The sequence below is a fragment of the Nansenia antarctica genome, assembly GCF_963989245.1.
Source record: "Nansenia antarctica genome assembly, contig: SCAFFOLD_177, whole genome shotgun sequence".
NCBI lineage: Eukaryota > Metazoa > Chordata > Actinopteri > Argentiniformes > Microstomatidae > Nansenia > Nansenia antarctica.
This window is the reverse complement of record NW_027663119.1, coordinates 52,501-77,500: the sequence shown is the minus strand read 5'-3', so window position 1 is coordinate 77,500 and position 25,000 is coordinate 52,501. Positions and strand designations below refer to the sequence as shown.

The 25,000-nt window shown below is 45.3% G+C and overlaps 4 protein-coding genes across 4 annotated transcripts in view; 3 read left to right on the top strand and 1 right to left on the bottom strand.

The window, feature by feature from the left end:
• Window positions 1-9,059: 9,059 nt before the first annotated feature.
• On the bottom strand, window positions 9,060-12,890 carry LOC308175294 (mitochondrial import receptor subunit TOM40B; the record flags this gene model as incomplete). The annotated part of the gene is made up of 9 exons (XM_080550988.1): window positions 9,060-9,199; window positions 9,359-9,461; window positions 10,117-10,193; window positions 10,602-10,724; window positions 10,836-10,941; window positions 11,136-11,237; window positions 12,136-12,228; window positions 12,352-12,419; window positions 12,707-12,890. The coding sequence occupies 9 exons, from the start codon at window positions 12,888-12,890 to the stop codon at window positions 9,060-9,062; spliced, it is 996 nt and encodes a 331-aa protein (XP_080407114.1).
• A 1,440-nt stretch (window positions 12,891-14,330) lies between these two features.
• Window positions 14,331-18,248, top strand: ufc1 (ubiquitin-fold modifier conjugating enzyme 1; the record flags this gene model as incomplete). Its single annotated transcript, XM_080550976.1, has 6 exons — window positions 14,331-14,453; window positions 15,231-15,298; window positions 15,537-15,600; window positions 15,789-15,865; window positions 16,185-16,275; window positions 17,678-18,248. 6 exons carry the CDS (start codon window positions 14,331-14,333, stop codon window positions 17,756-17,758), a joined length of 504 nt encoding a protein of 167 aa, XP_080407102.1. The 3' UTR covers window positions 17,759-18,248.
• A 1,479-nt stretch (window positions 18,249-19,727) lies between these two features.
• Window positions 19,728-22,916, top strand: fdxacb1 (ferredoxin-fold anticodon binding domain containing 1; the record flags this gene model as incomplete). Its single annotated transcript, XM_080550979.1, has 5 exons — window positions 19,728-19,911; window positions 20,240-20,396; window positions 20,872-21,075; window positions 21,212-21,370; window positions 21,575-22,916. 5 exons carry the CDS (start codon window positions 19,728-19,730, stop codon window positions 22,914-22,916), a joined length of 2,046 nt encoding a protein of 681 aa, XP_080407105.1.
• Window positions 22,917-23,876: 960 nt separating this feature from the next.
• Window positions 23,877-25,000, top strand: part of alg9 (ALG9 alpha-1,2-mannosyltransferase) — a gene marked incomplete at its 5' end in the record, with an annotated part of 13,121 nt that continues 11,997 nt past the window's right edge. Inside the window, one exon of the mRNA XM_080550973.1 lies at window positions 23,877-24,025. Coding sequence (XP_080407099.1) covers window positions 23,877-24,025 — 149 coding nt within the window. The remainder of the gene's footprint in view (window positions 24,026-25,000) is intronic.

The following is a 25,000-nucleotide window of genomic DNA, read 5'->3' as shown; positions in this document are numbered from 1 at the left end:
GAGAGAGAGAGAGAGAGAGAGAGAGAGAGAGAGAGTGATTAGATTTTACTTTGCTGGGTGAGAGAGAGACTATAAGTGGTGAGAGGAGAGTATTAGTTAGTATTCTCATGTGCCCTCTATAATATACTCTTAGTATATTGATAACATGTTTACAGATGTATACATACATTTATATATAATATTTTTTTGTATATAGAATATCTTTATTTACAGTCAGTTTGTGAATGTATCTATTACTTGTAAATAAAAAAACTTTATTGACATCCATCTGTGTTTCATATTTATTCACTTAATAATAATTAATCATTGTTTTATTGCCATGCAATCAACTTGTCAGTCAATTGTTGGAATATGGTATTTTATGATCTAGGCAAGAGGTCCGCCATAGACAGTGACCCTGGAGCAAGCATGTGGCCAGCCTGGGTTCGAACCACCAAACTGCAGACCTTGCGATCATTAGCCGCCGGCTCTACCCCCTGAGCCACAGCCGCCCTACTTCCATGCTAGTCTCCAGTACGTTTTCTTGCTACGGTATACTTTTCCTGGCTACTGTATCATTTACTGTTGCAATAACAAAGTCCTGAGCATATGTCGTGGTGAAAAGTTGGGACGTATTATGGAGAGGTGAAAGGTTACATCTGATTTAAAGATTGAGAGGGGAACATTTGGGAACAAAGAGGTGATTTGGAAATAAAAAGGCTGCTTACAGAAGAGATGTTGGTGTTTTTCTCTGCCCTGTGTCTGTGGGTAGAGATCTCTCTCTTTGTGCATATGATTTTGGTGTATTGTAAAGTTCCTGTCAACTTGACATAATAAATAAGCTGAAACCAAAATGGTTTCTTGATTGCAGAATATGTACTATACTAGATTGTGACTAACATAGAAGAACAAGTTTGGAAGTTGTTTTCCTCCACAGATGATCCATGTGTACATAGAGTTCAGGCTACACCTAAATCTTCAGGCTACACCTTAACTGTCCCTCCTGAGACATCTCCTACCCCCCTGCACTGTGTCTCCAGAGACACCGACTTCCCCCTATACTGTTTTTCCTGAGACATCTACTATTCCCTGTATTGTTTCCCCTGTGTCAATATTTTAAAGCCTGAAGATAGAGTACTTTTCCTTCTATGACTAGTAGATAGATGATTCACTTACTTAGTCAAATGTATTCATCGTAACGTAAGTCGCTTTGGAATAAGGCGTCTGCTAAATGCCTCAAATGTAAATGTAGAGTTGCAATCACTAAAACCATTCCAACTGATTGTAGTTGTAGAGAAAGTGGGTAAAAAGAAGTAGCATGATAAAAAAACAGAGGAACATTTTACATATTTAATAAAACAGGATTCATTAAACAAGAACATAATGTACACAACATGAAGCACCATCATAATGTGAGCTGTCTCTGTCAGGTCCAAACACAAGAGCTTGAAGGTGTCAGACAGTGAGTAAAGGGTCATGTGACATCAGAGTCAGAGTAAAGGTTTATGGTCAGTGGTGAGACAGGGGTCAGAGGTCAGGGTGAGGTTCATAACCTGAGAAGGAGCACGGACTGTCTCCTTCAGAACACGCCTCCTCTTGGTTCCCCGACGCCTCCTCTGCCCCCGACGCGCCACCCTGATGCTCCATCTCATCCCCTGACTCCGCTCCAAGCCCCTCCCCCTCCCCCTCCCTCCAGGGGGGGGTCTGCAGGTCACAGAGGTCTGGAGCACAGTCTCTCTCTCTGTCTGCCTCCCCACGGTCCTCTGGCAGCACCGTCCGCCTGTCTGGAGTTCTCCCTCTGTCTGTGCGTCTGTCCTGCAGCAGCGGTTTGTCTGTCATTTCGTCTGTATCTCCATCTAGCAGCTCGCTGGTGGTGTATCCCTTATTGTCACTATCCCAGGCCATTCTGATAAAGGGGGAGGCAGAGGGGGAGACTGGTTTAGGTGGTGAGGGGGGCAGGACAGCCTCTGTCTCCTGACTGTCTCCATTGCTGATAGCGAGGGCGGCAATGCTGACTCTGGCCTGGTAACAGCTCGCCGGTTGTGTCCAATCCGCCTGTAGCCTCACAGGCTCACAGAACACTGTTTCTGGAATGAACACACACTCTACTGGCCCAACATACACACCCTGCAGAGGGAGAGGAGGACAGAGAGACATGGAGGGAGGAGAAGGCATTAGCTACCTCACAGTGTTGGTCAGAAATGAAATATTAGGTGGTACTGTCAATTTAGGGGGTGCATTCAGGGGTCAGGGGTCAGTACCAGTGCTCTGGGGTTGTGGTCTCTGGTCTTCTGGAAGAGGCATATCACTACGGCCAGACCAATCAGAGCAGCCAGCAGAAGAACCACTCCTATAGATATGACCACACCCACAGGCAAATCTGAAAACAACAAATATTAACAAATTAAATAATCATAATAATAATACATAATTAGCATTATGACTGCCAATGGCCCCTGGCCCTAGCGTAGATTACTTTTTCTTGCAATGACTGATGGATAAATGATTCACCTACTTAGACAAATGTATTTGTTTTAAGTCGCTTTGGATAAAAGCGCATGCTAAATGCCAAAAAATGGCAATGTAATGTAAATGTAAATATGAAGACTTCAGACATTAGATAGCAGGAACCACACTTATATATGACATCAGATAACTCAAGTTCCAGACCAGACCAGCTCCATGAGACAGACATTAGTGTCATTCCCAGACCAGCTCCATGAGACAGACATTAGTGTCATTCCCAGACCAGCTCCATGAGACAGACATTAGTGTCATTCCCAGACCAGTTAGGTCTTTACCTGGTGAGACCGTGGGCAGGTATACACAATCCTTTGTGGTCATGTGACGGCCATGTCTGGAACGGTGATTGGCTGACGCTGTGAGGCAGTAATGATAGCCAGGGGGAAGGTCATAGAACACACGTTCCGATGGCGACTCGACGTCCTCGGAAACCACCTGTAACCACAACCATAACCTTACACATGCTAGCAGGCGCCTTCATCCAAAAGTGACAACAAATACATGACCGAAGTAAGTCAATCATCAATCCACCAGTCAGAGCAGGAAAAAGTCATCTATGCATTGGCAGTCGTCTTTTTATTTGATTTTATTATGATACTGGAGAAACTGTGTGTCTGTGTGTGTGTGTGTGTGTGTGTGTCTGTGTGTCTGTGTCTGTGTCTGTGTGTGTGTGTGTGTGTGTGTGTGTGTCTGTGTGCGTGCATGTGTCTGTGTCTTTGTCTGTGTGTGTCTGTGTCTGTGTCTGTGTCTTTGTGTCTGTGTCTGTGTGTGTGTGTGTGTGTGTGTCTGTGTCTGTGTGTGTGTCTGTGTCTGTGTGTGTGTGTCTGTGTCTGTGTCTGTGTGCGTGCGTGTGTCTGTGTCTGTGTCTGTGTGTGTCTGTGTCTGTGTCTGTGTCTTTGTGTGTGCGTGTGTGTAATCTGACCGTGGTGTCGTGGCTCCCTGTTGTCTGTTGCAGCGTGATGTTGAAGTGGAGGTTTGGGAGCACGGTCTGTTGGTGAGTCAGAGACATGTGCACATTCTGGTCCTTCACCGCTAACCTCAAAGACGGAGCACTCAGCAGGGCTGCAGGAGGCGACACACACACACACACACACACACACACACACACACACACACAGGCAATAAATAACAATAAGTCACTTAACGTCCATATTGTTTCTAAACCAGTCGCTTGACAGTCCTGATCTAGCCTGGTCTGGTATAATCTAATCTAGTCCAGTCAGGTTGTGTCTAGTCTTTATTTACTGGGGGTAGTAGTGGATAGTGAGTTGGATAAAGTGTTGGACTGGTGATCAGAAGGTCAAATCCCACCTGGGAACACCACCATTAGTGTGCCCTTGAGTAAGGCACTTAAGCCCTAAATGACTCCAGGGAGACTGTCATCCTGTCATCTCTTAATTGTAAATGGCTTTGGATAGAAGCGTCTGCTAAATGGTTAAAATGTCAAATGAAATGAGAAGAATAATCTCAAATGATGAGTGGTTATGAGCGCTTCTACAACAGCATGTTTGGATACTGGATTCTGATTGGCTAGCACCAGTGGTAAATATCCCAACAACCTTCAGTTCAGACCGCATTTCCAGTATCAATGCGCCTCCCAATCAATCTGATTAAGAACACCGGTGCTGACCTACAACGCAATCGTTGATCTTGTTTATGGGACTATATTCTGTGGCGGAGGGATATATGTATTCTGAAACGATTAATGATTGTAAATACATTAATTTAATGTTACAACTGTGTATTTATTTGTCATATTATGTGGCGGCTGTTGTAGAAAAGCAATTTACCATTCGAGGGCGGCTTCGCCTCGTGCCACAACCCTGTACCAGTGGTAAATGTCTCCACAACCCCCTTCCTCTCATGGTAAGTTGCTTCCTTCTTCCAATCCTAGCTACTCACTGTCCCAGGAGGGTTGTACCGTGTAGCCCAGATGGTTCCAGTCTGAACTCTGGTTTGTCGCCTGTGCTCTGACTCTGAACTGATAGTTCTCCAACAGGTCGTCCTCGTTCAGTGGAATGTCCAGGGCGCACTCCATGGCAACAATGTCCGTGCAGTTCCCCGGGAAACGCCACGCTCTGCAACACAACCGGACACATCATCATGTTGATCATCGTCATCATCATCATCATCTCTCTCTCTTTCACTTCACCTCCGACTGGACCCTCTCTCCCCAGTTCTACTTTCTCTCCCCTCAACCACCCCCTCTCTCTATGTATACTGTATCTCTTTCTCTAAATCTTATCATACACATGCTCTCACACACACACACACACACACACACACACACACTCACTCTCCGAGGACTCGAAGCTGGACAGAGTAGTGTGTGTTTCTGGGGTTTCCTGGCCCCTGCCAGTGTAGCCTGCCTTTGAAGTCCAGAAATTGCACGCTCATATTCTGAGGAGAGGAGAGAGAGCCTGACACACACACATACACACACACACACACATACATACACACACACACACACGCACACACGCACACACGCACACACACACACACACACACACACACACACACACACACACACACACACATACACACATACACACACACACACACACACACACACACACAGAGTTAGCCCAGTGCTGGATGGATCTGATGAGTAGAGCTCGGTTAGATGATTTAGGCATGTATGACGTAGAGATTGTGCAGATTCCATCGGTTGGATTACCTGAAGGCCTCCAGAGGACCACGAACACAAAGATGGAACACAGGGACCATATCACCATGGTGACCGTCCCCCCCCCCCGTCCCCCCCACAACAACATTCTGATGAACTGGAGGAAAGGATGAAAAGGATCAGACTGAGTGCTGTTTGGTTAGACAAACCTCCACCACACCGGTTCCTACCTTGATGGTACGCTACTCTGTTGACAGAGGCTTGATAGGATAGTTAGATTGTTGCTGATTTGGCTATCACTCAGACTGCCTCTCATTCCCTAAACCCCACTACTGTTGTACCTGTTGACCACGTCAAAAGGGACGAAGGGTTAAGATTTGAGCTCAACAAAGCATTACATTCAATTACATTTAAATCTTTGGCATCTAGCAGTAAGTCACCTTTATCCAAAGTGACTAACAACAAGTACATTTGTCTAAGTAAGTGAATAATTTATCCATCAGTCATCATAAGAAAAATAAATCTATGCTAGGACCTGGGGCCATTGGCAGATGCTAGAAGGAGGAATTATTATTTATTATTATTAATTATTTTTTATTATTATTATAAATGTATTTAGGTTACAGTAGATAAACTGTACAGAGGGGGTAGTGGGGAAGAAGAGGTCTTCAAGAGAGACAGTTAAGATGTAGCCTGAAGAGATGTTGCCATTTCTACACGCAGGGCCAGAGGGGCTAGGTAAGCTATCCATGGGTGTGTCATCACGTAGGGACATTTTTGGTCAGGTTAGGAACAGGTGCTACCCCACCATGTATGTGTTTCCTGGTGGCATTCTTTTTGTTGACACCATTTTTCATCAGCATCGCTGCAGCGTGTTAGGCCCTGGTTTTACCCTAGACCACAGGGTCGGAACAACTAGGATGTAAAAATGTTCTACGAAGTATTTCCCGTGTAATAGACATTTAATAGATAAGTATACGTTATGTGTAATTTAAGTTAATATGTATAAGTATACATTATTATTAAAGCCTCATCTGATTCATTCTTTTTGGCCTTTCTTGCACTAAATAAGCACAGACTCAACAATTCTTTGCACATAGTGATAATGGAGTCAGATTATCAATATTATATATATTTTGCTATCAAGAAAATATAGCCAAAAGTTTCTAAAGGATTTAAGTTTAAATCTGTCTACACTACATCTCATTCTCTAAACACCACTACTTTTCTACCCTTTGACCATGTTAAGAGGATAAAGGGTTAAGATTTGAGCTCAACGTAGCCTCACTTATCATCATCATCATCATCCTTACACTTGAATATGACAAACTGTATTGTAGTTAAAGTATTGTATGTATCTGCAGGAGAGTAAAGATAGATATACATTCATAATCGGTTAAACCTACCTCCTGCTGCAGTAGGGAAAGTGTGATGGAGAAATAGAAAGAGAGGACATACAGTAATGCAGATCTTTGATTATAACTCACGTGTTTTTCTGCGTGTCCGATTGATTTGTTGGGACCCTGGTTGCTATGACAGTGTTGCCATAGGGGTGAACTTTTTCATCGGAAGTCCACCATCACCATGAAAACCCCCACAGCAGCACCAAACATGTGGACCCCTTCACGACAGTGTGTGTCATCTTCTGTCGAACACGCATGTTCTCTCGACGTCACTACATATATATAGATCTGCATACCTGTGCATGAACGCCCAATCCAGACTCAGCTACCAGACTTCCTGCTCTACCTGCGGCTCTGCTCTACTCACTTACACACAGGAACAAGGAAACAGGAAATTCTGGATACACACACACACACACACACACGCACGCACGCACGCACGCACGCATGCATGGGCACGCTCTCTCTACGCTCTGCCTGATTCTAGAGGACCAAGCCTGAAACAATGTGTGTTTAACTTAAGACAAGTTGAGTACACTTATATCCGGATACAAATAAATAACATCTTTTTTATTAAGTTAAAACAAATCAAGGTGGTGTTTTCCACAGAGTCTCAACCGTCAGAACACACAGGGACAGGAGAGAGTCTGTTCCGCCCTCACACATCAGAGTTGATGGATAGGAGGCGAGCCACTCGATAGAGATGCAACCCTAGTTTACCGACACACACAAACCCCTATCCCCGTACAGACCATACGCACACGCACGCACACACACACACACACACACACACACACACACACACACACACGTACGTAACACAGATTTAGAACCTGCAAGATTTCCCTGTATCTGAAATAAACAGAAAATATTTTAAAAAGAAGTAAAATGAGTTCCATTTCATCTGAGTGCCAGAGCACAGTGAGTAGTGCAGACACTGTGCCCATATATGGACATATCCATATATGGACATCTACATATATACAGAACATTATGACCATGGATCAGAGGGATTAGGAGGGAGCATGGGTGGAGCAGCACCAGTTCCTATTCATCATCAGGTCTGACCACATACGCACACGCACGCACGCACGCACACACGCACACACACACACACACACACACACACACATACATACACACACACACACACACACGGCTCCGCTGCAGCAGCTCATTCTTCGTCAGCAGTGTTGCCAGATGGGATTATTTTCCAGCCTAAGGCAGTGTTCACACTTGACTTCTTTTTTTTGGTGAAAAAAGCGCAGCCTTCAGCGCCTTTTTACATACAACCCTATGGGAAAAGGAAAAAAGTGTGAAAAAAGCGCAGCTGCCGCCGCCTTTTTCAGTTGACTTTATTTAACTTTTCAGAAAGGCGCTGTGTGATGTCAAGTGCCTTTCTGACAGCTGACCAATCAGGACGAGGAGAGTAGGTACGCATGTACCTTCCCTAGTAACCTACTTCCTAGCTACCGGTGCTCCAAGACGTCAGACCCACCAAGATGGACAAAAACAATGTAGCACTACCAGTTGAACAACTCGTGATTGCTACTGGTGTTTCATAACGTGGTTCCAGTGTTAGCAGCATTCGGCAGAAATCTTCATTTTCCACAACACTGTTGCAAATATACAGAGTTCAACACAACACACCTTGAAAATACCCAGCGATAGACTTGGTAATAGTCGAAGCCTCTGGGAGTTATAGGGACGATTTAAATTCCGCGCTGCTGGCCGGTGCGAAATGCATTCTGGGAAAAGAAGCTCAAAAGGCGGTGAAGCCAGCGCTTTTTTCTAAAAAAAAGAAGTCAAGTGTGAACACGGCCTAACCACAGTCTAAAATCCGCCCAGTGTGATCATAAGTAGCCCAATTGGGGCGGGAATACGCCCAATCTGGCAACACTGTCCGTCAGTACACATGACGCTGATATAAGACTCATCCAGTTAAAGTTTACAAAGTCTCTGCCCTTGCCAGCCGAGTGCACTGTTATGGATCTCTTCTGTGGCTGAATATACCTACAATATATACACCATTCCTACCTACTGTACCTACTCTATGACTACCTAGGAGTACATTCTAAGGGCCGGTTTCACAGACAAGGTTCGAGCCTAGTCCAGGGTTAAATCATACTTGCAATGGAAATTCTCCATTGAGGACGCTTTTTTAGTCTAGGATTAGTCCTAATCTGCGTCCATGAAACCAGCCCTAAAGGTCTTCTTGTATGAGATAGACAGCCGAGGGTGTTCAGGCATTGGTGATCTCCTTCCTGTGATTGGCTGTGCTCCGCTATCCAGCAGGGAGCTGGGTGGAGGTCAGGGTGTTGGGAGGAGGGATGAGGATGGTGGTGGGAGGAGTCATTATGTCATCACCTCCAACAATCCAGCCAGTTCAGGGTGTCAGTAGGAAGTTGCCAAGTGGTCGTTATGGGAGAAGTGGATGGGGAACTCAGTGTCCCATGAGGCCTGTAGGCTGGGATCTTCCCACCGGGGCTTGTAGGAGATGTAGTCCTTTTGAAAGGGGGCGGAGTCTATCCCACATTGACGCCCAGCCCCACTTGAAGCTTGTCGCCACGGTGATTAACGAAGGCACCCATGAGGAGGGTGGCAGGGAGAGGAGACAGACGCTTCTCTAACACTCCTCCTATGATACACTTGCTGTTCACCATACCTACACACACATACACACACACACTATAAATGTTGATACTACTGAAAAACAATGATTTTATTCACACTTTATTGTAAATTAAGTATTCCCAAAGGGAAATATCACATCATTGGAAGAACACAAATATTATTTTGATTATCATACACAAATGGTCGTTACCTCTGAAGACCATGTTGGCTTCGGGGAGTTCCATCTGGTATCCGAAGGAGGCGGTGGTCTCCTGTGTCCTAGTACTGGCTTCAAACTCCACCCCGACTTGGATCTAGCATACACACACAAACACCAGAGTTAACTTGTGTATGCGTTAGTGTGTGTACGTGAGTGTGTGTATACAGTGGGGTGCAAAAATGTGAGCACCCCTAGTCAAAATGCCTTTTACAATTAATATCTAAGTGAAAAGAAGCAAACCTAACCTCTAAATGGTAGAAAATTAAACATGACACATTTCATCACATTTTAAACCAAGATGAATTTTTTACAGTTTCAAAATAATAAAACAAGGAAAAAGGCCTTATGCAAAAGTTTGGGAACCCTGTCAGCTAGTACTTTGTAACTCCTCCTCGGGCAACTATAACAGCTTGCAAACACTTCCTCCTAGTAATCATCTTCTCAAAAGGTAACAAAGAATAATCCAAAAGGGTTCCCAAACTTTTTCACAGGCCCTTTTCCTTTTTTATAATTTAAAAAATCTGAAAAATGAAAATAAAAAGAAACCTTGCTTTAAAATGTGCAGAAAGGTGTCATGTTTAACTTTGTAGCATTTAGTGTTCAGGTTTGCTTTCAAACACTTGGAGATTAATTGTAACATTTAAACCAGGGGTGCACACATTTTTGCACCCCACTGTATGTGTATGTGTGTGTGTGTGTGTGTGTGTGTGTGTGTGTGTGTGTGTGTATGTGTATGTGCATGTATGTACCTGTTTGTTAGCTCTATGGTAGTAGCTAGCATGGGCTCCTCCTTTCCCGGCATTCAGCGTTGCCACCCAATTAGGTCCTGACGTGGACATAGAAAGTAGACCAGCAAACAATGCAGTAGATCTTCAGTCTTAAGCCTGGTACACACATAGAGATAAACTGGCCGATTTTGGCCCCATTTCCCCCCTTCTGACCAAGGACAGCAAACGCCCAATTATCTGAGATTATTATTAAAGATTATCCTACAAGATTATCCTGTGGTGTGAGGTGTGTTAAGAGTAAATTTCGCCCGACAATCTGCTCGGAAAATGGTCGGGGCCGACGATCGTAAATATTAAACGTGTTCAATATTTACGATCAAAAGTCTTCTTGTCTGTGGTCAAAACTGACAAGTGACAACTCCCAAGTCCGATTGTGACGTGGAATGGAATGTAAGCCAATCAAGAAGTGAGCTGACTGACACACACACACACACACACACACACACCTGAGTACTGTCCGGCCAGTGTGAGTATGCCCCCCTCCTCCGCTCGGCCCCGATGGTACACCAGCTCCCCTCCCAGCACCAGGCCTGAGGAAACACTCTGGAGGAAGTGTGCCACCAGGATCACTGTCCCCCAGAGAAAGATGCTAGTTAAATACCAATGGAAACGGGACTGTACTGTAGACGTTGTTGTTGAATAATGCTAGCGGTTTTGGGAGTACACCTGTGTCTTCTCACCTGACTCCCTTAGGATGTCTGGGTTGGCCATGGTAACAGCAGCTGTGAAGTCACTTCCTCTGTACTCTGTCTCAAATTGCCATGTCACAAACTGATCCTGCTGGGTCTAAGAGAGAGAGAGACTATTATGGACATGCTCACACATCTATTACACTGTCTGATAGTTACACACACACACACACACGCACACACGTACACACACACGTACACACACACACACACACGTACACACACACACACACACACACACGCGCACACACGTACACGCGCACACACAGAAAAGCACATCTTAAAACCCACCTGGAATACTGCCTTGGCCCTTATTCGCTCAGTCAGGTTCAGCAGCGAATGAGCATTTAGACTGCCCGAGGAGTCTATCTCGCCAATCAGCACGGGGGAATCCTGTCAGGTGACCAACCACACACACACACACACACACACACACACACACAGGTTAAGAGTCTGGGTGTCATCCTGGACAGCACATTATCCTTCGAATCTCACATCAACAATGTCACTCTGTCTGCATATTTCCACCTACGCAACATTAATCGTCTCCGTCCATCACGGACACCCTCCAGCACCACCATTCTTGTCCATGCCCTGGTCACTTCCCGTTTAGACTATTGTAATGCCATCCTCTTTGGTCTCCCACACAAATGTCTCCATAAACTCCAACTGGTCCAGAACTCAGCTGCACGCATCATTACTAGAACTCCCTCCATTCACCATATCACTTCAGTTCTCCAACAACTTCATTGGCTCCCCATCAAATTCCGTATTCACTTTAAGATTCTCCTTCTCACCTTTAAGGCTCTCCGTAACCTAGCACCCTCATACCTCTCTGAACTCCTTCTTACTCACACTCCCTCCCGTAGTCTCAGATCCTCCTCTGCCAACCAACTTGTCATCCCTTCTGCCCACCTGACTACTATGAATGGGATCTAGAGCCTTCAGCCGTTCTGCTCCCCGCCTCTGGAACTCACTGCCACCTAACATACGCAATATTGACACTCTCACCACTTTCAAATCCAGTCTTAAAACACACCTTTTCACAATGGCTTACTTGGTTTGATCTCCTGTATTTAGTTTGTTGTTATATCTGATTTTGCTGTTTTTTATCTCATTTTGCTTTGTTGATTTTAATGTTTTGATATGTGGTTTTAAACTGTCTTGTAAGGTGTCCTTGAGAGCCTTGAAAGGCGGCCATAAATAAAATGTATTATTAACAAAACGTTTAACACACACACACACACACACACACACACACACACACACACACACAGAGGTAGTATCTGACCGTGTCTTTGCCGTCGTTGTCAGACTGCCGGTGCTCCACATGAAAACGATACTGAGATGGACTCACAGCACTGAGGTGGAGAGTGTGACTGGCCTGAGAACAATATACACACACACACACACACACACACACACTTGTTAAACTACATCCAAGCACACACATACTCATCGTCTAATAACATTTTTAAAGGCTGCAGATGATGTGTGTGTTGTTAACCTTAAAGAAGCTGCTGAGGGTTTTGTTGACGATCAACTTGACTCCCTCAGTCTGCTGAGGAAACACATCTGGAGGACAGAAAAAGAAGAGAGAGGAGAGAGAAGAGATTAAAGGGAGGGGGAGAGAGTGGGAGTGAAGCGAGAAAAGAGGAGAAAAAGGGAAGAGAGAGAAGAGAATTCCAGTCTAAAAAAATCACCTTAATGGGCACAAATCAACAAACAAAATAAAACAGGCAAACCATCAACAGACCTAGCGAGTGAATGGAACGAGCCCCCTCAGACATTCACGTTATTCTACCCACAAGACACTAGTGTTGCTCCAGTGTCTCCGGCTGTGTGTCAGGTGCGTCACCCACCCTTGCAGCTCCTGTGCAGGGCGTGGAAGCTCCCAGGGTTGGGGAGGCGGCCATCCCTCCTCTCCCAGCGAGGGGGTGTGTCCCAGTAGGCTGGGGGGGTGTCCCAACGTGACGGGGGAGTGTCTGTAGAGAAAGGCCAGTTCTGACGGCCAGGACCAGAAGACAAGGCCAGAACACTGCCCATGAGGTCTCCACACCTCCTGCACAGGGTACACACAATCACATGACGTGAAAGGGTTCAGAATAGTTTAGCTTTTTTTTCTGTTTGCCTAGACTGTCTTTTACACCAGCTCCTCTGCTGTCATGTACCAACACACATGCACATATATATATATATATATATATATACACATACACACACACACACACACACTCTCTCTCTCTCTCTCTCTCTCTCTCTCTCTCTCTCTCTCTCTCTCTCTCTCTCTCTCTCTCTCTCTCTCTCTCTCTCTCTCTCAACAGCACATATATAAAGACCATTCATTCATTCATTCATTCATATCCCCTAAAAGACAGATCATCTAAAGGTCAAGGCACCATACACTAGCTAACACTGCAATAAGTCTATTGTAAAGTCTATGAATGCATTCAATAGGTTGCAAATTAAAAACATTTTTTTTAGGTTGGCTTTATTCACTGCTTAGCTCGCCCCGGCAATGACAGGTGCACATGACCTTAATAATAATACAACAAAGAAAATATCAGCAAAGCTCTGACATAGTTCTGCTTACTTCCAATGTGACAAGGAGAGCTCGTAATTCCAACCAGGTGAATGTTTTGCTCTCTAGAAAAAGGAGATGACAGATGAAGGTTTTCTCAAAGACAGAAAAGGATGCTGTGAGCAGCCGACACGGAAACCCTCCCCCAGCTGTTCTGTGCAACGGGGTTGCAGGAAAATACATCCCCCTAGAAACTTAGACAGTGTACTTTTTGGTTCCCGTAAGTATTCCAATCATTTAAATTGATTTTTAAATAACGATATAACTATAATGAGTATTTCTAAACTGCAGACGTTTTTTTGTTGTTGTTTATTTTCTTTTTCAAAGAAATTATATCTCCCAACTTCCCTCCGAACTCTGATTTGATTCTCCTCATCTCTATGGCTGTGTTCGGAATGGCATACTAGCATACTACTCATACTAGATATGACGTAGATTTTGAGTATGCAGTGCGTTCACACTGTAGAGTATGCGAGATTTGAGTATGCAAGAAATGTATACTAGATTTTCGGTCGGCTGGTATTGGCATACTTATTATGAATTTAGTAAGCAGTATGCAGTATATACTAATTGAGTATGCTAGTATGCAGTATCGTGAGCTTAGAATTATAAGGTTCTATCTCCGTTTAGGGTAGTTCAGAGATATTGAGCGTCAACGTTTTTACATTCCATTATGTTTTGTGAGATGGAATCTTTGTATTTTATTAATTACTAACTCAAAAATTTCAACATTTTAAAAATAACACCACACAGGCATTAATAAACACCTAATGGATCAGATTATGTAAAAAAAACTCAATTTTGACAAAAATTTAGATAGAACCTTATAAACGTCACGGTATGCTAGTATGCCATTTCGAACACAGCCTATGACTCAGTGACGTCAGCGTTCTTAGCTGTCAAACATGGCGGATGAATCGACCAGGAGGGCTGTGTCGGAGATCCCGTTACTGAAGACCAACTCCGGCCCGCGGGACAAGGAGCTGTGGGTCCAGAGGCTCCGGGAGGAGTACCTGGCGCTGATCAAGGTGAGACCGGGACCACCGGACCGATCGGGTGAAATGAGTACACACAGGGTCTGGTAGTGGTAGCAAGCGAGTATGCCAGGCAGGCTTGCTTAAACAGTACGTGTCACTGACTGTCAGTAGTTGAATGAATGAATGAATGAATGAATGAATGAATGAATGGATGAATGAATGGTCTTTATTGTCATTGATATAGTACAGGTACCATACAACGACATTTGGGAGGGGGGGCTCCCCTGGTGCTAGGAAAAAAATACTGAAAACAAGAAGGGAAAGAGCTGGTTTACATAAATAAAGGCTATATCCACTATACTATACTATACAAATAAAACACTGTACTGTACTCTATGCTATGCTATAAATATCCTAACATTTCCTATCTCTGAACCTTATGTACCCTAGGGTTGTCATATTGCACATAGTCTTATTGCACATTCATTTTAAGTGTCGCAGTTTGCAGGTTTGAAATGTTCACAGTTGTGTTTCAGTATTGCACTTGATTACAATCTAGTAGCTGCCATCAAATTGTCTAGATTGTCCAGGGCCTAGAACCTAGGTCTTTGCTGTGTTCAGGGCCTGAATGGCCCTGGGGTGATGGAGAGATCAGATTGATCACTTTTGTTGATATTTGACAACCACAACATCTTCTAGTAGGTGGATAATTGAATCAATGTGTGCTTTTGGTTACATCAAAGTAAGTAAATGTGACGAAGACTTCATTCAGGTACATCTAAAGTTCATATCGTGCTGTCGTGTTTGTTGTTTTTTTGTTCCTGGAAGTATGTGGAGAACAACAAGACCGCTGACAACGACTGGTTCCGCCTGGAGTCCAACAAGGAGGGAACCAGGTCTGACACACACACACACACACACACACACACACACACACACACACACACACACAGCGTAACAGCTCTGGGGGGGTATTCCAGCAACGTTGCTAGAGGAAAATCCAGGCTTATTCTGATAAATCTCCCGAGGATTTTCCTTTAGCGACGTTGATGGAATACCCCCCGGCACTGTCTCCTGCTTTATGCTTGTGTGATTTGTTTACTTATATCGCTATTTCTTCTTTGTTATGGTCAGGTGGTTTGGAAAGTGCTGGTACATCCACGATCTGCTGAAGTATGAGTTTGACGTAGAGTTTGACGTGAGTCTTTTATCACCACGGATACATCAACTCAATACATACGTACATACTTTCACCACAGCCACGTATGAACATATCCTACATGCGTAATGAAATAAACAGTTTGGTTTTGTGTGTGTGTGACATACGATGAAGTCGAAGGTAGAGTGAGTCTGTCACTTACTGCTGTGACCTTTCTTCCTGGTCAGATCCCTGTGACGTACCCAGCCACAGCACCTGAGGTCGCCATCCCAGAGCTGGATGGGAAGACCGCCAAAATGTACAGGTGAGAGACGCATTACGGGGCGGCTGTGGCGCAGGAGGTAGAGTTGCCGTCTAATGGCCACATGTCGAAGTGTCCTTGGGCAAGACACTGAACCCCAAAATTGCACCCAGTGAGCGGGCCGGCGCCTTGCATGGCAGCTTGCCGCCATTGGTGTGTGAATGTGTGTGTGAATGAGAGGCCGTTGTAAAGCGCTTTGGAGCAGTCCATTTACCATTTAGTCCATTTACCATTTACCATATAAACATACACTCTCACTCATACACAGTGTGTTATGAATCTGATGATGGTGAGAACTGAGAATGGTTCCTCTCTTTTGCAGGGGGGGGAAGATTTGTCTGACGGACCACTTCAAACCCCTGTGGGCGAGGAATGTACCGAAGTTTGGACTTGCTCATTTGATGGCCCTGGGGGTAGGTTGTGTGTGTGCGTGTGTGCGTGTGTGTGTGTGTGTGTTAAGGCTGCCACGATTAGTCGACTAGTCACGACGACGTCGACTACCAAAATCGTCGCCGACATATTTGGTAATCGCCGTAGTCGCATGTTTTTTGGGAGCTGAAATAAGCGATAATTATTTTTATTTTTTTTGCCTAGCACCAGGGGAGCCCCCCCTCCCAAATTTCGTTGTTTGGTACCTGTACTATATCAATGACAATAAAGACCATTCATTTCATTCGATAAGCATTCGTTTTTCTTCCCTGAAGCTGCCACTGGCTAGCGTCTCCCAGTGTCTTTGATGTACATGCGCAGTGTCGGTCATCCGGGGCACACGTGACTTCCCCGGAAAAACAAACAGAGAAATGTCTTCCTGTCCTCGTACCTCTAAAGTGTGGGAGCATTTCAACCACAACGTTGAAAAAAAGAATGTAAAATGTAAAATTTGCAAAGCTGAACTCGCTTATCATGGCAGCACGTCTATGATGCGCGAGCATCTAAAAAGGAAGCACGTTGTGGCAGATGACGAGGAAGACGATGGCTCGTCTCGGTAAGCTAGTTAGCTTGTTATTGGCTAACGATATCGTTACGTTAAAAGCCTTCTTACATTATTTTACGTTGTCATCAAAGCGATACTTATCAAATAGCTAAAAATGTTGTCTTAACGTTACAGTGCTAAGAAGGCGCGTTCTACTATGAGATGAGTGAAGCAAAGCAAAACTTTTGTACTCTGTACAAGTATTTATTTTTGTTTTTGTATTCTTTTGGTTGCCTAGTGCCTAGCCTACCTCATTTTACTCAGCAGTTTGCACCCTCTACTACTCTTTACATTACATTACATGCAAGTGATGCCAGAAATAAATCTGCAAAGTTCATTAAAATATCTATTTTTGAGTGAACAATCATTTTAATTGTCTTTATTTTTAGTTAGCACATGCCTACAACAACAACTAACAACTTCAAGCTAAATTTAGAAGCTGATTTAGAAGATGATAGCTAAATAAGAGCGATTGAGTAATTGTGCGATAAGCTGTAATTTATGATCCGATTAGTCGACTAATCGTTAAAATAATCGGTGACTAGTCGACTATGAAAATAATCGTTTGTGGCAGCCCTAGTGTGTGTGTGTGTGTGTGTGTGTGTGTGTGTGTGTGTGTGTGTGCGTGTGCGCGCGCGCGTGCGTGGCACAGTTTGACGAGGCTGAAGAGACGCGCAATGCATTTTGGGGAAGTTGAGTATGAAAAGTATCCTGTTCTAGTACACATCCGGGCATTTCTCAAATCTATCTGTGTGTGTGTGTGTGTGCGTGTGTGCGTGCGTGTGTGCGTATCCGTGTGTGCGTGTCTCTCTCTCTCTCTCCCTCTCTCTCTCCCTCTCTAGTTGGGTCCATGGTTGGCAGTGGAAATTCCTGACCTAGTCTCTAAAGGGCTGGTGGTGCACAGAGAACAGCAGAGCAGCTGAAGTTGGGAGACACACTAACCCTCCTCTCTGCAGTCCTGGACCCTCTCCTTCTCAGCAGCCCCCCAGAGACACAACAGCCCAACATACCCGCTCCTCCCAGAGATGCGTCAGCACAGCCTTTTCTCATTTGACTGGAGGTCTCCAGCTCCCAGCCCCCCAGCTGAACAGCAGGGTGCCAGTCTCTCTCATAGGGGGAATGGGATATATGATCATGACTCATGTTTCAGTCAAGTTGAGCTCTTTGTTTTGGGGGAACAGTTTAAAAAAAAATAATGTTTACAGTGGAGAAAGAGAAGACTGTAAGCAAGTATTTGCAAAGTGGATGTTTATATTTTAACATGTCTTGTCAGAGCACAGGAGTGTGTGTGTGTGTGTGTGTGTGTGAGAGAGAGAGAGAGAGAGAGAACGAGAGAGAGAGAGAGAGAGAGAGAGAGAGAGAGAGAGAGAGAGAGAGATCTCGACCTGTGTGATCTGTGGGCATCGCCTCTGCACCTCCAACAGCTTTGATTCATCTATGTTAATAAACACTGACTGAAGTAATCTGAAACGTAGTTCCTCTGGTTGAGGTGTGTGTGGTGTGTGTGTGTATGTGTGTGAGAGAGAATCATTGGGAATTAACATTTAGATCAATAAGGGCAAGCGAGAACGCATTGCTCAGTGGTAACATAGGCTTGATAAATGCACAAACAAACACAAAGACACTACTAAACAATTCAGAATCAGTACACTTGTGAGGTGAACAACATGTACTACTCCACCTCTGTGGCCCTTGGAAAGGTAAGACGCTTTACATGTAGTAGTGACATAAAACAGTAACTAGTTATAATAGCAATAGCTTCTAGTGTCTCACCATACACACACACAAACACACTGTAGCCTACAGTAATCCGCACACAGGTGAACAGTTAGAAGACAACCCCATCCCTCCTTGTTTGCCCACGGACCACTATAACTGTGACACACAACAGCATGTCCACATGCGGCAGTGTGGCTGGCTGCTGTTAATATATTATTATTATATATATATATATATATTATAAAGTATACATGCATGCAATTGTGTATTTTAGGCCTACGTTAGCTGTAATACTTGGCTCTGGGAGAGTTACGTAATTGTGTCCTTTTAGAAAACCATGTCGACGAGAGACGGTGATACGAGTGGATCGAACATCCGATGACCTGCGAAAAGTGAGTTGCAATAACAAGCAACTCGTGAGCTTAGAATGATAAGGTTCTATCTCCGTTTAGAATGATAAGGTTCTATCTCCGTTTAGAATGAGAAGGTTCTATCTCCGTTTAGAATGAGAAGGTTCTATCTCCGCTTAGAATGAGAAGGTTCTATCTCCGTTTAGAATGAGAAGGTTCTATCTCCGTTTAGAATGAGAAGGTTCTATCTCCGCTTAGAATGAGAAGGTTCTATCTCCGTTTAGAATGATAAGGTTCTATCTCCGTTTAGAATGAGACGGTTCTATCTCCGTTTAGAATGATAAGGTTCTATCTCCGTTTAGAATGAGAAGGTTCTATCTCCGTTTAGAATGATAAGGTTCTATCTCCGTTTAGAATGAGAAGGTTCTATCTCCGTTTAGAATGAGAAGGTTCTATCTCCGTTTCGGGCAGTTCAGAGATATTGAGCGTCAAAGTTTTTACATTCCATTATGTTTTGTGAGATAGAACCTTTGTATTTTATGAATTACTAACTCAAAAATTTCTACATTTTAAAAATAACACCACACAGGCATTAATAAACGCCTAATGGATCAGATTATGTAAAAAACAAAATGTTGACAAAAATGGAGATAGAACCTTATAATTCTAACGTCACGAACTGTCAGTCCAGTCGATAGGGTGAATCTAGTCTACAACTCGTTCAGATGCAGGGGAGGGGTTGAATGTTGCTTGCCGTTATTCTGCCCAGATAAAGAACTGTCACCTCTGTCACACTGGACTCATCTTTAGGCAGCTCGTAGGGATGTCTGCTGTCCGATCAACGCTGCTGGTGGGAGAGGGGAACTTCTCCTTCTCTGCCTCCCTGGCCCTGAAGCTGCTGTCCCTGGCCCAGAGCTGCTCCATCACCGCCACCTGCCTCCAGGGCCAGGAGGAAGCACTGGGCCACCAGGGGACAGCCATCAACATCCAGGCCATCAGAGACTCAGGTGTGTGTGTGTGTGTGGGACTTAATACACATATTTAAAGCTAATGTAAACATTGTGTATTGTCATGGGTGTACTGTTGTTTTGCATTAAACGTGTGTGTGTGTGTGTGTGTGTGTGTGTGTGTGTGTATGTGTGTGTGTATACTGTGAATAACATCCTGTGTGTAGGCATAACTGGTTGTTGGCTCAGCACTACTGTAACTGACTGTTTTCATAATGTCAAGATGCACTGATAGTATTTATGTCCTTTAGAGATATTGTACATGTACTGTATGTGGACATAAATAAAGCATTTGAAGTGTGTGTGTGTGTGTGTGTGTGTGTGTCAGGCGGGGAGGTGTTGTTTGAAGTGGACTCTACGCGGCTGGAAGGATGTGCGTCTCTGCGTGGTCGTGTGTTTGACCGGGTGGTGTTTAACTTCCCTCACTGCGGTCGTAAGAGTGGCGTCAGGAAGAACAGAGAACTCCTCCAAAACTTCTTCCTCAGGTAAGAAGCACCCCTCTAAATCTCTCGTCACTTGACAGGAGTTGTCGTACAATAATGCTATAGGCTAGATGTGATAGATTGAGTACACAGTATCGCTTTCTATTGGCCTCTGATGAGGTAGATAAGCCATATTAGACATGTGCTGCTACCCGATACTTTTGTATCTTTTGGGCCCAGTTTCAGAATGTTTAATCTGGATCTGGATCTAAGCTATCCAGGATCAGATCTATCTTAACAGATTTCGAGTAGCATCTTGGGGAAATCAGCCAACTCGATCTGATCCTGGATAGCAAAAAAAGAATCCGAATCATTCTGATCCAGATTAAACATTTTGAAATACTGGGCCCTGGGGGGTATGGGTTAGGGGTCAATTTGGGTTCAGCAAAAGTTAAGTTAACGTACCACTACGTTGATACTACTGTAGTAACATTAGGTTTGTGTTGTGTAGTGATGTTAGGTGTTTGGTGTGTTGTAGCTGTGTTCTGGTGCTGAGGGAGGAGGGGGAGGTCCATGTCGCCCTGTGCAACGGGCAGGGCGGGACCCCAGCCGACCAGCCAATGAGAGAGTGGTACAACAGCTGGCAGGTTGTTGCCATGGCAGCAGAGGCAGGGCTCATCCTTAGTGATGTCCGTCCTTTCGACAGTGATAGACATGACAGCTACAAGTGCACAGGATACAGGTAACTATGCACACTGGCTACAGGTGCGAGCTACAAGGGAAGGGTACGGGTGAAGGTTAATACCTGCCAGTTTTGTAATTGTTTTTGTTTCATCCCTTGAATTGTGTGTGTGTGTGTGTGTGTTTCTCTCTGTCAGGAGCCAGGACAAGGGCTTCCATGTAGAGAAAGGACTGACCCATGTGTTTACGCGTGGTCCCCCCTACAGCGCCCCTCAAAGGCTGAGTGTGGAGGAGACCGTTGGAGGGCAGAGAGTCCAGTACCACATACCTGCTGAACTCAGCGACTATATACACAGGTACACACACACACACACACACACACATACACACACTGGGAGTGTTGGATGACATGACTGACAATATTATCGTAGTTATCAGATCTGTGTGTACTTCAAAGCCAGGTTTTTAGAAAGAACTGTAATCATTACTAACTCATTGTGAGCTGGTGGTCTAGGGCTGAATAAAATGTACTCTCTCTCTCACTCTCTCTCTCTCTCCAGGGGTTTTTTCTCTCCAGGTTCTGTCCATCCTGTCAGGCTGGTTCAGGACTTCCTCCTGGAGGGGTTGGCAAAAGAATGGTCTATCTCCATGGTGACAGAGCCCCTCCCCATCCTCCTCCACGTTTCCCCCCAGCAACTGCAGACCTGCTGCCCCGAGATGGACTCCACACATTGCTACTGGATACACCCCTCGTCCACATACACCCCTCCCATTCGTAACCCAACGGACAGGCCTACCAGGAAAGACACGGACGCGCCTACAGACAAGCACACTCCCTGCTCTGACGGCGACAAGCACACGGACGCCCTCTCGGACACGCTGGCAGACACGCATATAACAGAGTCAGACCTACGAGGCGAAGGAGAGGAACCGTGTGAGGAGGACCGGGGGTCTCAAGCTGAACGTGACATCAACAGGGTGCGTCGGGGGGAAAGCGCTGCTGGTTTCGTGCTGCGTCCGTCTCTACTACCTCAGATGGAGGACCTGCTGACTCAGCGAGAGGAGGGAGATCGGAGAGAAGGGGCTAGCGGGGTGGGGGAGGGCTGTGTGGACAGGGAGGTGGAGGGAAAGGGGGTTAGCGGTGGTGGCTCAGTTGAAGAGGGCCAGAGAGAGGGCTCCCCCAGGGTTATCGGTGGTTCTATTGGGGTTCTATCAGGCGTCAGCGGCCTGGTTCTCAAGAGATTTCCCATCAGCCCTTGGGGCCCTCCTGCCTTCCACCAGCTTCTCCTCCGTGGCGAGTGCGCCGCTGCCTCTAAGCCACTCAGAGCTCTAGGACGGAGCCTGGAGGGCCTGCTAGCTCCGCACGGGGTTTCCCTGGCCTCGGAGGAGGGGGCGTTGGCTCTGACGGCCCAGCCGACGGGTTGGATCGGCCAGGTGTGGGTTAGCGACGTCGCCGACGACGTCTCGAAGGTGCGCGTGAGGGCGAGTCTGAGTTTGGACCTCCTGGCCACACTGCTCTTCTCCCTCCCCGACTGGCGCCTGCTCTGGTCGAAGGACCCACGCTTCCTCGAGCACTTCCTGCTCGAGCCGTCGCCAGGGACACCGTTCCGCCCGTTCTCCTTGTTCCCGCAGCGCTTCAGCTATGACATCAGCTTCTGGGCGGGGCCGAGCTGGGAAGAGGGGGAGTTCCACGCGGTGGTCAGAGAGGCCAGTAGGGGCACCGTGGAGCAGGTGGAACTTCTAGACACTTTCTTCCACCCAGACGGCGGCGTGCACACCAGCTACTGCTACAGACTCACCTACCGATCTCACACGCACGCACTCTCACACACACACGCCTTGAAACTACACACACACCTGCAGACACTGCTGGCCGCACGCATGCTGGGCACCGTCAGGTAAAGATGGTGTGTCGGTGTGTAAAACCGACTTATACGTATATTCACAGACACACGACTATGAGACGAAGAAAACCTCATTGCCTTCAACTATTCTCTAAGCACGTTACCGACTCAAACCTCACATTTAGAATTTTGGATAGTAGAGCACTGCTTATTAACTATTACAGTGTTGTTTGAAGAGCTTGGTTTGATGTCTTTTTTGACATATGCATTTTATCTAAAGCCTGTTTCTAACTTGTGTACAATGAGGGAGAGCAATAATTATATTGTGCCAGATTTGGAGCTATGAAGTCCCTCATGTGCAGGTGGACGCAGGGCATGCTAACATTTTAGACACCACTGCTCAGGAATGTGACAATTAGTTTTCTCTCCTCTTGATGACAGTTTGATTGTTAAATATGTCAAGTGATATTGTTAATGAGCTATTGGCAATCGATGTAGTGATGTATATCCTGTATCACATGCGTGTTTACTACAATACATTAGGTTGGTTCTGCCAATCGATTTACAACTCATTTAGTAAAAGGAGTGAAAACACACCTGAGTCCGAATGTCCAGATTTACTTATGACTTACTTTATTTAATGAGGGAGAATGAATGAATAATGGAGAGGATGGATGGATGGATGGATGGATGAAATTAATATAAAAACAGATTATCTCTGCTTGATCCCAGTTAGGTAAATAAAACCATTTGTGTTTTGTGTGCGTATGTGCAATTTGTACTACAGGTTAGTCATTTATGTTATGCAACAAGTTTGACATGCAATGTAAATCCACTTGGTTCATACTGTAGTTGGTGTCTTCAATTATGTGTTGCGCCCTCTGGTGGCAGAAACCGAACCTTGCTCCGCTTTCGTCACTCTCCACGGACGGTGGCGGAAATGCATCGGACATTTCCATTGCCAATGCCCACCGCTTTAAAATCTCATATTTGAAGAAGCCAAACCAACCAGTAGATTATGGCGGCGAGACTCCGACAACGAAACAGGCGAGGGAGCAGACAAGACGCCAACAGCGTGAATAATCTCCCCAACGAAACGCGACCACCGAGACCGCCGGAGAAACCCGGTGATGAAGGCAAGACCCCGGCAGACACACGGCAGCAGGAGTGAGTTCTGGTAGTGAGATGGGAGAAGCTTATCGCTAGAGCTGTCGCTGCTTTACCGCACTTGACAACCGATTGAAAATAAGCAAGTGACATGCGCTAATATTGTAACTGCAATAAACGTGACAGAAACGTTGTTTTAAAGCACCAATGCTCATGCACAATCAGGTGCTCGCCATGCAAGTGTCCATGCATCCGTCATGTTCATTCATACGTTTGTTTAATTCACACTTCATTTGTTCTCTCGTGTTTTCTTTAGGTAGTACCTTGTTATTTATGTGATGATGTCTGGGGATAGACTTGCGTGAAAAGTAGAGGCGCGCTTAATGTCTAGCTACTGTTTTGCTGGTCGTGGAGCTGTCATGCATTGATGCTTTAAGCGAGACTCAAGAGTGTGTTTTGGTTGAGAAACTCCGATCGGGAGCCTCCAGTGTCTCCAGTAGGAGAGAGAGGAGAGCGTAACGCTGACGTGGTCTTAACGCGCTGACGTCACTGCCGGGGGGAGGTGATGGTCTGTGCTAATAGGATCATTATAGCAAACTGGGGGGTATTCCATCAAACTCGCTAAAGGAACATCTAGGCTTATTTCGTTAAGTCTCGCGAGACTCTTAAAAAGATCCAGGCATATCTTGATAGATCTCGCGAGACTTGTCAAAATAAGCCTAGATTTTCCTTTAGCGACGTTGATGGAATACCCCCCGGGTTGGTTCTTAAGCTGGTGCTTCTCCAGGGATGACAAAGATCTGTGGAATCTGTGTCTTACAGTGGTTGCCTATACATTATGCACAGACCTATTACTACTATTATTATTATTATTATTATTATTATTATGATTAAATAGTAATAATATTATTATAACTAGACAAAGGGTGCATTCAATAACCCCCCCTCGTGGATTTGAGGGAAAGTAACTGTTGAAGCATGGTGCATGGTGAGGAGTCCCTGTTGCCCAGGAGTTGGGTGGAGAAAACGTGTACC